Here is a 12,663-nt window from a genome sequence, read left to right as displayed (position 1 = left end):
TCAAACCTCTTCTCAGTTTTGTATAGATATATCCAAACATTGAAGAAGGTTCCTTGTATATTTGCAATATCTCTTAGATATTAATGCAATCACCACCCCATCTGTGCACCAGTTCTTTACATTTTCTTGCCAGACTACAGGAGATGCCCTTCCCTTTATAGTAAACATAAACCCTGACTGCAGACATGGAGCTTCTCCACCGAGCTCCATAACACTCAGAAGTCAAAATCTATAGGCTGGGTTAAGCTACTACTGCCTCCAAAGAGCTACCTGGTTCTCATTTCCATCTGTGCTCTGCATGAGAGCAGTCACCCAACAAGAAGGGGGTAATTGCTTCATAAAGTATCTTTTATTCTCATGCCTTATGTAGCACATTTCCATCAGCTCACTCAACTGCACCATTCGTGTGACAGCAAATCCTGATACTCTCCTCTGGAGAATATCAAGTCCACAGCAACCAATTTAATTAATTGATCGTGTTCTTTGACTCTGAATAAATCTCTGGATTACTAATTACGCAGATGAGTCTCTTTTCAAGTTGTGCTTTGTCATCACTTACAATCCTGAGATAATGTGCCCAGTTCCCAGCAGAAGTCTCCAGGCATGTTATTTGGCTGCTCCATCATCAGTAATTGGAGGCTGGGGATTTTGCAGGTTCTTGACATTATGTTAAGCAGCCTCAACATTGATGATGATTACAAGGATACTTCTGCAAATTCACCTGCATCTTCCTGGCAGTCAGTGGAAGGCTTTGCTTACAGAGAATGAATCATATAGCAACAGGTGCCACTGACCTCCTCCAGATTTTTTCCCATCCTTCCTATTAATTTTTAACAATACAGGCTGTTTTATAACACCCTGGTTTCTCTTGCCAGTAGAACAGCCCTTTTCTATCTCATTATTTTTGTAGTATCAACTGTCAGTTAAGTAAAATAACTTTTTCCCAATCCACATATATTTAGCTGTCACTAGAACATTATATAGCTCAGTCCTACAAGACCTAGAAGAACATAACTGCTTTTCCACATAACTTGCTGCATACTCTTAACATCAAGACAACATAATTGTATTTATCAATTCACCTGCTTTCTCTTTTCAGATAATGTCATAGATGGATTCTAGATGGCTGATGATTGCTTGAAAAGCTGAGTATCTGAGAAAGGATGGTACAGGCATAAAGCATTCTGTGGCTTTTAAGTCTTTTAGATTTCCATTCTGAAACTGTTTTTTAACAAATAGATTCACCTGAGGTTAGAAAATATGAATACTTGACTCCATAGACCTTTTCACTAACAAGCACTGAGCTTTCTTTTGGATACACTGCTGCTCAGAAGTGTGAGCACATCATTGTCAGTGCCCCTTCAGAGGTGCATCCCAATTCTGACACACACTCCTTGTTCCTTCCACTCTCTTTTTTCTTCTCACAGCTTCAATCTTTGCCATTTTCCTGGCTGTTTTCAGGAAAGCCATTATTAGGGCTACGTAGTCTTCAATTCCATTAGTTTCTAAATGAAAACTATTCCCAATCCTTTTCAAAAGGGAAACTTTGCAAAGCAGGGGAACAGTTTCAGCTTGATATGCAATCTGACCCCCTCAGCTGGGCTTGCCAGGCTGCCACTGGGCACTCCCAAAACCCTTTCCTAGCAAGCAAACCAACAGCATGAGGCTTTGTCTGGGGCTTTCCTGCAAACATCCTCAAAGATGACAAGTTAAAAAGTTTATCAAAGGCAGGCAGCAATTATATTTTTTTTAGATGTGAGACAATATCACCATCTTTAAGACAAAATTTTGTTTTCCTTAATGATATAAACATTCCACAAATTTACAATGTAATACAAAGTTGTTAAATATTTTATCTTATTTAGAATTACCAGGTAATTAACTGTTTTCCCATGATTCTGTCCTCCATGAACCAAATATAAACAGGTATGTCAGAACCCTGTCTTAAACTGCATATTCCTAGCTGATTATCAGTGCTGGTAGGTTGACTTTGTATTGAATTAAAAAATGAAAACGTTAAAATAAATATTCATATAGCCAAAACAGGTGTAGGTTATTCTTGGCCATGTAAATTAAATAAGATGATACAAAATTAAAACAGTCTTGCAATAGGTTTTCAGCAAAGACTCCAGTGTGTCGTTATGGCTCCCATACCTTCACAACACATCAAAACCTGCCAAATCACAGGAGGAAGGTGAAGACTCTGACAATGTGAAATGTCAAGTTCAGAATTAAAAACTGCCTGATACTGTGATAATAAACCCACAACTAAGTCATTCTAATTCATAGGTCTCAAGTCTGATTTGCTTTCCCCCTGAATGAAAGCTTTGAATTATCTTGCTTTATTTCAGTAGGGAATATAAGAGTTAAATATACTTACTTATTGTATTTTTGTTGCTGTGGTTCTGAATTATTCCCTGTCCTGAAAGCCATCCAGGATACAAGATTCAATTTAAAGTCCTTTCAATTACACACAACAATGAACAGGCAAAGGTAGCAATTTACCGTATTTCATTTTTGAGTGTTGCCATTAGCTTTTCTTGTTACAAAGTCAAGGAAACTACAGGCATCAACAAGACAAAACAAATCCACTTTCCAGGCCTGTTCTGAGTAAGTCAGAACAGACTTGAGCGCAACTCAAACCTCCACCGTTTTACCCAATCACAGGGCTATGCTGGGATCGCTTTTTCTCATCTTACCCAGAAACAACTCGAAAAAGCTTCCAACTGCAACTGTGAGATCACTGTGCTGCCACAAACCATTTTGCTTCAGCATACTGCCATTTTCAATGACAAAGCTTTTGTGCAGTAGTTCCCGTCTCGCTGCTTTCCCTGAGAATGTCTTCAGTAAGGAATTAAGAGTCCTAACACCTTGATTAAGCAAACCACTAAAAACTTAAACCTTTAAATATGTTTAAAAATACTGTTTATTAAAATGGGAAAGTTCTGAGTTATAAAATAAAGCATACATATAATTCAGTGCTTGTAGCAGCTCCTCCTTTAACAGGTGTATTTGCCTACTAACAAAGTGGAAGAGACTCAACCACTGTCAGAAAGATACTGTGTTAAAATCCTTCAATCACCCCACTTTTTCTCTAGCACCAGAAGGTTCTCCTGAACTACTAAACCACATGTTTCCTCTCTCAATGGATGATACATTAATAATTTGCCAGATGCGAGCAGCAAAGATTATGCTGAATAAATACAGGGGAAAAAACACAGAAGCTCAGCAAATCTGAATTATTTGCTTGTGTATTTAAATTAATAAACTCATTTGTGAATTAGCCATGGCACAGGGAAAATAAATTAGAGGTATGTCACTAGATGACTGCTTCAGAGCGTGTAATTTCTTGGCAAATGCATGTCATGAAATCATCTCTTGGGGAACTGCAGCTTTTGCCATGGGGGGGTGTGTCTATTTCAGCCACTGCACCACCTGTGTTAATGCACTCTATGAGGATGTCATAACCTCTCAGTGTACTCATCTCTACTACACTTGGGTGAGGTAGCACACTATTCATTATACCTATATAATGAAAATAAAGACCAGAGACTCAGAGAATCTAACTGATTTGTTCCCATGTACACAAGGAGTCTGTGGCAGTCAACCTGCACAGGCAGCCCCTCCAAGCTGTGACATCTCTACATGCCCGATTTCAGTCAGATCAGACAGCTACCACTGGAGATGCTTGGTGTATCTGAGATCAGAGACAAGCATTCTGATACTCACCATCATAAAGAGTGTATCAACATCCCAGGAACGCTTCAGAACCTCTACTTCTACAAATCTTTAACAATTCGGTCCAGGACTGAGAATATTAGCCACTCTAATTGCAGAAGTCATAGGCATTTTCTGCAACACTGAGAATGCTGAGCATCAGAGAGTGCTCCCCTATGTCCTTATGATTAACAAGGAGAAAGGGCTCCTCTTGAAAATCACTGAAGCAGCATATGAACTAAGGTTATTTCACAGGGGCTCCATTCTAGATGAGCTGTTTAGTAAGACTAGAGCACCCTCGTTCCTAAATTCTGAGCAAACACTCCCCTGTGGCCCAGGATGATGAGTCCCACTGATGACAGCATGACACCAGGACATAGCTCCAGTCCCCTGCCCACCAGTGCACCCATGATATGAGAGTCCAGGGATCCCCACCAGAAGAAAAGAGAGAGAGAACTGTTACATACCTGTCATTCCCAAACATCCCGTCTCTTTTTGAAGCCATGGATTATCTTTAATAACCTAAAGTTAACACAGAGGTGAGCAATTACAAAAAAAGAACTGTTTTCATAAATGTCTAACATTTAACTCGCTGAATTTATGCTTCAACTTAGACAAGTCTGTTCCACAAAGCCTCAAGTTTCCCAAAATTAGCCACCAGAAGAGACATGACACAGCTCTAGAGGTTTCCCACAGCTTGTCAAGAGGCTCTGCTTTCTCCTATCATGGCTAACACACTCTCGGGGCTCAAACTGTACTTACACTTCATATTATCTAGCTGAGCCTGTGCAGAACAGTGCAGCAGAAGGGTTTGCTATTAGTTTGTTATTACAATCTTCCTTGCCATTTTCAAAGGCAGATTTGAAGACACATGAAAATCTGATCACCGGGAGTCAGCAGGAATGCATCCACATTGGATGATCAAGCCTACTGCCATTAGGCTCATTTTCCCTTCCAAGCATGACACGGGGCCTTTCAAAGGGACCACAGGCTAAAAATCTGCAGCTGAGGAGGCAATCTGTGACAGCCTCCTGCCTGTGCCCAGACCCCAGGGACTGCTACGGCAATCACAGCTCTAAAACCTCAGTAAAAGAAACCAGTGGTTTTAAGGCTTGTTAATGCCCAGTGTTTTGATCAAGATGTAGCAGTCACACAAGCAGGTTTTCATTCAATAAAAATGTTTCCTTGCAGGAGATTATACAGAGTTAGGAACGCTGGCTGATTAACAGCAATCTTCTAAGTCCGCTGAGTGACAGGACCCGCACTTGCTGTTTCTGTTTGCTCCCAAGCACTCCATGTGAGTAATGTTAAGTACTGACTTATGTCAACAGCACTGTTACAGTGCAGCAGGTTAGGGGCAATTTTGTTATTTGCCTGCTTGGGGAAGCCATTGCTTTTATTGTTAGAGCTGTAACTTCAGTGAAGGTTGTGTGAAAATAGATCTCACTTCTGACAGGGCACTTTCCCTCAAAATAACAGAAACGCAAGATATCACACAAATTTGGATGCACCACGAGCCCTGGGTGGACACTGCTCTGGAAAACAAATACATATGAGACTGGAAGCAACTCTTGTGGAGGAGAAAAAAAGGACAAGGAAATGAACACAAGCAGGAACATGCAAACCTTTGAGCAACCCCGGGATGCAGCTCTCAAGAGACCCCAGGCACTGAGCTCTTCACTCCAAAAGTGCCCCTGCACTCCAGAACTATCATACACAAACTGACTTATGTCAAAGTTCTGTCACTGGTTAAACAATGTATAAGACCTTGAATTTTGAGCAGCCAAGCATGCCAAGAATATAGAAAGACAGAAGAGGAAACTCCAGGGGCAAGCTTAAACAAAAGATTGCCTGGTGGATACATATATATATATATATATAGGTATTTGCATATATGCATATGGTGGATAGGCAGCAATAGAAATAACATGTTAAAATGGAACTAACCTATGCCAGATATAACTAACCTTTGCTAGATATATCTAGAGTAGTCTAGTGCCTTATCTACATTAAGGAAGTGTGTACCAATACTCTAAACGGGTGTAATGACACCAGTGAATATGACTGATGAAAATATAAACCACTAATGTGTTAGACTGTTGTGCCAAATGTTGAAATAAATCTCATTAATAAATATAAATCACAAATATTACTCTTATGCATTATACCAGCACATATATGAATGTTAAATGTCAACAGTTCCTTTGTAAATAAGCCTACAACAAAAGTAGACAGTGGTCTAAGCCTACATCTAGGCATGTGGAAAAACGTGGCTTACTAGCTACACAAGCTTTATTTCCTACCTCCTAGGAAATCAGTGTACAAATGGCTCCCTATTCCCCCAGACTCCAGACATTCATTCATCTGTGGTTTTCCAACAGCTCAAGCACAAAAATCTACAGTGTCCACATGTCCGTGTGCATCAGCTACAAATGACACTACAGCGCTCCTGGTTTTTTTCTTCTGCCTTATCTGACATTCAGTTCTTGGTTGTCTGCACTGGAAAATACAGCCTGGATATCTGGCACAATTCTTCCACCCTGCTGCAGAGTGTGTCCATAATGCCAGAGGGCATCACGAGGGGCTCTGCATCGGCTAACAGTGCAAGTCTATGGGCCCGCACCCACGTCACGCTTCGAAATGAAGTCATTTAATGCAGCAATATTGCCAGCAGGTGTTTTCCCAAGTTTTACATTCATTTATTTTTCTGGTGGAAAAAGCAGTTGAGGGGTTTTGCTGGTTTTGCCCCCCCACAACACTATTTCCCGCTGCTTAGTCTACATACTACGGTTCCTGACCACCTCCATCCGCCACCACAGCCTCGGGTATTCCCCCCACGGGCAGAAGAAAACTACACCGTTGCCTCCTGAGGCAGCTGGATAGATAACGAATGAAAAATACACGCTGCATCCTAAGCCACTAGTGGCATTCCCAACAGCGGGATGACTCCAGCGGGCAAGGGTGCTGTGACTTGATTAAAAAACAAACATCAAACGCCGCCAGTCAGGAACAAGACCAACCAAGCGAAGCAACCGTCAGCACGTCTATGTAGCAGCGGCCTCGCCACGCCGGCCCCCGGCAGCTTTCCGGGCCGTCGCCCCCAGCCCAAGCGCCTGGGAAGCGCCTGGAACTCTGCCGGACCACCGCGGCGCGGGCTGGCTGCGCCTTCAGACAGGGCCTCTGCTTCGCCGGCCATCAGCCACCCCGCCCCACGGAGGGGCTGACCCGGCACCCGCGCAGCGCCCCGCGGGCACACCGCCTTACCCCAGCCGCCGTCCGGCCGTAGGTCTCCCAGGGCGGGCCCAGCTCCCCGGCCCCCTCTGCGGGACTCGACGGAAGGCGGCTCCCGGCCCGGGCGCGCCAAGTGGCCGGTCCGACGGGCTGGGCGGGCGCGGACGGCCCGCCGAGAACCACCGCCAGCAGCAAGCCGGCCAGCAGCCCCCGCATAGCCGCAGGGGGCCCCTCCGCGGGAGCGCAGGGCTACCCCAAAGCCAGGCCGGGCCTCAGCCGCCTCATCCATCCGCCATCGGTCTCCTCCCACCGCGGCGAGGGCGGGGGGCGGAGGGGCCCCGAGCGGCAGGATCTCCCCTCCCCTCTTCTCGGGTCGGGCAGGGCCCGATGGCTGCGGCCGGGGGCTGCCTGCGGGCGGTGGGTCTGCAGTTCTGGGCTCGCTCGCTGCAGGCGTTGCCCGCTCTCCTGGCCCCCACTGTCCTGCTGGGGCTGCTGCTGGGCGCCGCCGCCGCCGCCCTGCTCTGCCGCTGCGTGCTCGGGCCGCGCCGGCGGAGAGAGGTACGCCGGGCCGGCGGGCGGGGGGTTGGCAGCCGACCGGCCTTCCCCAGCGCCTTCCGCTGAGGGGAGGCTCGGGCCTGCTTCGGGGTCAACAGCTTGGAGGAGTCAGGACAAGTTTGTGAGGGGCGGCGGCCCCAGAGGGCCCGGGAGGTGCCCCGGCTCGGCCCGACCCTGCCCTTCCCGCTGTACGGGACATCTGGGGCTGCCTGAAGCGGGCCGGGACCCCCGGGAGCGCGGGTGTAGTGCGCAGCGCTCTGCGGCCTGGGAGGGAGCTGGATGGTGGGTGGGAAGCGCCGTAGTTCCTGACACAGCTCTGCTGGGAAGGATTTCACTACTTTCTGAATTTACAAGTGTGCTGAAACAAACGGTCCGGTTCAAAAAGGAGGCCGGCTTGAGTATTCCCCTGTTCAGAGTATTGCCCTGCTGACCTCTGTCTCTAACACCGGTGACCCACCAGCTGCCTCTCGCAGCCTTGCTTCTTGCAGGAGACTCTTCTGCCTTTGGGGGATAGTGGCAGATGCACCCGGCTTGCAGAAGCTTTGAGAGATAGTTGAGAGTAAACACTTAAGTGCCATCCTAGAGAATTAAGATCAGTCCAATTTCCCAAGCGTTTTCCAAACTTTACCAGGTTGGCTTTACACACAGCAGAAGCAGGGTATTGGCACTAACCCACCGCGATAACCTCACAGCGAGGGCACGGCACACACAGACATACCTGGGAAATACCAGAGGCAGGACGCAACTGACAGTTTGATTGATGCAAAACTAACAGGGTTTTCTAAAGTGTGACTTTGTTAGTAACATACCTGCCTTGCTGTTCCAGAGATTGCAGTGGATGCCTCGTATCCGTTTACCACATTAAGTGTTTGTTTGGACTCCGGGTTTGCAGAGGTAGCACATGCCCACAGAAGCACTACTGAGCAGACAGATTTTGTGAGAGTTGTTACTGACCTCTGCTTCTTTCTCCCATCGCCTTTAGTCCCAGATTGTGCTGGATTGGCTGGATGTAGCAATGGCTGGCACTGGCACTGCTGGGAGAATCGTAGCCCCGCAGAGCCAGCCTGTGGTGGGGGGTCTGGTTTGGCTTGGTTATTAACCACACCTTTTTTCAGCTGTAACATCTCTGCTGCCTGTGCATGTCTGCTAGTGTTGATCGTCATTAAACATGACATAAGAGAAAAATCCCCTTGCTCCCAACTGCTTTTAAGTAGGAGGTTTGATGGAGGCACTTAAGATGCTGGATCAATGCATCCTGCGTGAGTCCAAGCCGCTCTGATTCAACTGCTCATTTTCCCTGTCTTAATAGGTGGTATCTTTATTGTACTGCCACTACCAACTCAAATATAGCCACATACAATTTTATCCTTTGTGTCATTCATGTCAATAGGGAATAGAAGCTGTCAGTTCTCTGTGGCCCAGATCTGCAGATGCTTAAATGCCATTAAAATCAATGCTGCTGCTATAAAAGAGTTGTTTATTTTGAAAGAAAAATAAACTGCCCACTGGCACACACAGAGCACACTGGAGGGTGGGCAGGTTGTATCCTGTGGGTCTGATTTCCCAAATGAGAACAGGGTTTCCTTAGGGTCTCTGTCCCCATGACTCCCATGTACCATCTGCCCCACTGGTGCTACAGAACAAGCCTCTTGCATGTGTGGCAGATACTGAACTACACATATCCGATGTATCCCTCTGTATCCAAAGTAAAAGTAGGGTTAGTTCACTGAAGTAAGCCATGTTCCTTCCCCAGCAGCTGAGTTATCCTTGCAGTGGGACCAGGCAGGTACCCAGAGTCCACATTGGCCACAGGCACTGTGATAAGCCACGGGCATTTATCACTCAGCCCCAGTTAATCACTATTTTTGTAGATCTCTACCTGAATTTGTGGGACTTGGGTGCACCCAGTTAAGTGCCGTGTGGGTTTGATGACCTCTGCATGGGACATGCTAGGAAAGTTGTAAGAAGAAACCTTCCCCATGGTAACTTCAGACAGTATATTATACTGGAAGGCATTTCTGTTGATAATATTCTGATAGAGTGATGGCATTGCCTGGAGGTTCTTGTGAGCCGTTTGGTTGGAGCTTGTCTCATGGTATTCTGGTAGATTAGCTCAAGGAAGTGTAATTACAGTTAGGCTTTAATTTGTTCAGTCTCTTAATGTTCTAAAAGGGGAGTTGAGTTGCATTCAAAGGTGGTATCGAGGAGGAGTTGCAAAAGTAACAAAGTACAAAAACAAATAGTGATGACAGTGTTAGAAGTGCTAGCAAGAAATTAATCTTAGAAGAAAGCAAATACTTTTAACATAATAGTGATGGAGGTATAAAGGAGTGAAAATGAATACTGGAGGAGTGTGAACAGTTGGGAAGGAAGTTTAGAAAAGCAAATTCTTATTTTGGAGTGGCTATGATGTGAGATACAGCAGTGAATCCAGTGTGGCTACTTCCATAAATTCCCAGTCACTCACCCTAAATTTTGGAAACTTCTGGTTTGGCACAGATCAGTTACAAGATTGCATTAGCAGATTTTTAGGAACCATCATCTTTATTTCACCATGTTTTGAAGGCTAACCCAAGGGAATGATCTGTATGGTTTTGCATCCAAGTTCCAGAGAGGTAGTAGAGGCAAGTCAAGGAGTGAAACACATTCAAAGGTTGGGCAGTTCTCTGTAATCTGAAGGAAAAGGGACTACTTTATACACCAAGCAGCCAAATAATTTAAGAAGAATCTTTCCATAAGACAGTTACATGCGTAGTGGCCGCAGCCATGTCATTAGAATAATCAAAAAGCAGTTTGTGGAAGGAAAACTTGAAAAATAATTTAAAATTAGTCAAGGTAGGGTGGCTGACATATTTTCCTTCTCTGAAAAATCCCTTGCAATGCTGTGTTTGGATGCATTGGCTAACATCAGTAGTATTTTAGGGCTACGTAGTGCACAGGGAAGAGCATGTGCAGCGGGAAGGTTTGTTCCCACACAGTCTGTCCCTGTACCAGCAGCTCTCTGTGTTTGTTAGGGCAGTGAAGGGCAATGATAGAGGCCACTTTCAGGGAAGGAAGGTGGTGAATGTTTTCTGATGGTTATTTCTTCCTGACAGGAACTTTCCCACATAGAAAGCTTCATTAAGGAAGTTTTTCTCATAGCAAGGGAGGAAAAATACTAGGTGTTCTCTTCAGAGACACTTACTCACAGTTTTAGTTTACATGCTTCAATTGAGAAGTTTGAACTCAGACTGTGAGCTCGACTCTGCAGTGAAACATTTAGAGAGCAGCTCAATTGATTTGACACACTTGTAGCCCCTTACAGCTTTTCAGATTAAAATTCTGCTTCTGGACTGATAAATTCATAAAGTTCATTAATTTTAATTATTCCTTTCTGAATATGTAGAAATCTCACTCATTTCCAGAATTTATTGTAACTAATACTGAAATATATTCATGTCTCCATCCTGCAGGTTGTCCAGGCTGCTGTCAAAGATGTGTCCAGTGAATCTCCATGATCTCAGTGTTAACATATTACCTGTTTTCTCTTGGAATTTCAGAAGGATGATTCCCAGAGACTTCTGGAAAGCTTCAACTCTGATGACAAAGAGCACACACTCATGAGAAGTAAAGCAGAACTCTACACGTCAAAAGAGGAGATGGTGCTGGAGGTAAAGCTCTGCAACATCTGTCAATGGATGTCCATTCTGCTACATGTAGCAGTGAGCACATTCAGGGTTTGGTCCAAACTAGCCTGGGTTAGTAATTGAACCCTTAAAAAGTGTTCAGAAAAAACATAAGAAGGAGAGTGGCTTCTTATGAATGTGACTGTTCCAGGCACTCATTGTCATTATCAATTCAGTTTCTCTTGGGGGACTCTTTTAGCATATTTTAATCAAGATCATGAGTTCTTTTTCGACAGGGGCTTCTCTGGTTTTGTCTCCATGTTGTTCTTAATTTCAAAAGGCTGGTGGGAAAAGTTAACACAGTTGACATAAGAAAAAGTGCTTACATACTGAAATCCATGCTGGTAGTTTATAGTGGATTCTTTCATGGAAAAGATTTATTAGAGAAACTTTGACAGTATCAAAGTTCCCTCCTCAGGTCCAGTATGGAACAAATAGAGCCTTTTATTTCTAGAGACTCCTTCGAGACTTCAGCTCTCAGGTCTAGGGAGAGAGAAAGTATAAATGAAGTAAAATGAGTATGTTTGCAAATAGCAACATCTTCAACGACTTTCTTACATAGGAAGTTCTCTCATCAGGTACCAGGTGAAGATACAGTGCAGAGTTCAAATGACTGCAAGTACTGAAACACCAGTGTGGTGAGCTGGTGGGATTCAAGGACAATTGGAGAAAGAATTTGGAAGGAAAAGTAAGAGAAGATACAAACTTGACCCACCATCAGTCAACATTTCAAATGATTTTTCCTCTTTCTTTTGGTGATAATCTCAAAATAACTTGAAAATCAGTCCTATTGTGTAGTTGTTAGATCGCTGCCTTTCACCCAGAACTCATACAACTGCTCTTGGTGAAGCTGAAGGTTTTGAGTTAAACTGCACGTTAAAAAAGATGTGCAGTCAACTATACATAAATTAAATACATGCAGAAAGTGTCATTTAAAACCAGGCAGTCTCCTGCTTAGCTTGTAATGAGAACTGGTTTCAAGACAGAGAGGATAGATGAAACTGTAAACATTTTACTCTTGGTTTAAATCCTGGCAGGTAATTAATCTTGGTTTCAGTTTTTGTGATCAGGAATGGTGACAAACCATGGCTGGTCATTTTGTTTGAGATGAAGCAAAGCATAACAAGTGAGCATGGATTAGATTCTTCTTTGGAGCGTAAATCCTGTGGGACAATTTACACAGTGATAAAACTTCATGCATATTACCAGTCCTTTTCAAGTGGAGTCGTGGTCTTTTGAAGGTGATTGTCCACAGCTGTACCCATTTCCTAAAACCCTAGCTCATTTATAACACATTAAGAAGTAACCTTGCTATCTGAAGGTTTCTCACACCTGTTTGTTTAACTACTGAAGTGGTTTTTAGCATTCATTTGTTCCAGTTACCAGAGGCTTTTGCTGTTGCTAGCATCAATTGACAGTTCATGAGGAAGCATAGATAGAAAATGCTTTTAGCTAAGTTAGAGCACTTCAGAAAAACAGATACTTTAATTCTGAG

General features: G+C 44.2%; 2 protein-coding genes across 2 annotated transcripts in view; one reads left to right on the top strand and one right to left on the bottom strand.

The window, feature by feature from the left end:
• The window catches only part of EVC2 (EvC ciliary complex subunit 2), a gene marked incomplete at both ends in the record, with an annotated part of 67,815 nt that extends 60,582 nt beyond the window's left edge, over positions 1 to 7,233 (bottom strand). The window contains 3 exon segments of the mRNA XM_084266751.1: positions 4,185 to 4,239; positions 6,982 to 7,197; positions 7,201 to 7,233. Coding sequence (XP_084122877.1) covers positions 4,185 to 4,239; positions 6,982 to 7,197; positions 7,201 to 7,233 — 304 coding nt within the window.
• A 102-nt stretch (positions 7,234 to 7,335) lies between these two features.
• The window catches only part of EVC (EvC ciliary complex subunit 1), a gene marked incomplete at its 5' end in the record, with an annotated part of 53,047 nt that continues 47,719 nt past the window's right edge, over positions 7,336 to 12,663 (top strand). Inside the window, 2 exons of the mRNA XM_084266975.1 lie at positions 7,336 to 7,506; positions 11,043 to 11,153. Of these exons, the coding sequence (XP_084123101.1) occupies positions 7,336 to 7,506; positions 11,043 to 11,153 (282 nt within the window). The remainder of the gene's footprint in view (positions 7,507 to 11,042; positions 11,154 to 12,663) is intronic.

This window comes from Gallinula chloropus, assembly GCF_964237585.1.
Source record: "Gallinula chloropus genome assembly, chromosome: 7".
In the NCBI taxonomy this organism is placed as follows: domain Eukaryota; kingdom Metazoa; phylum Chordata; class Aves; order Gruiformes; family Rallidae; genus Gallinula; species Gallinula chloropus.
This window is presented reverse-complemented; position numbering and strand designations above follow the sequence as displayed.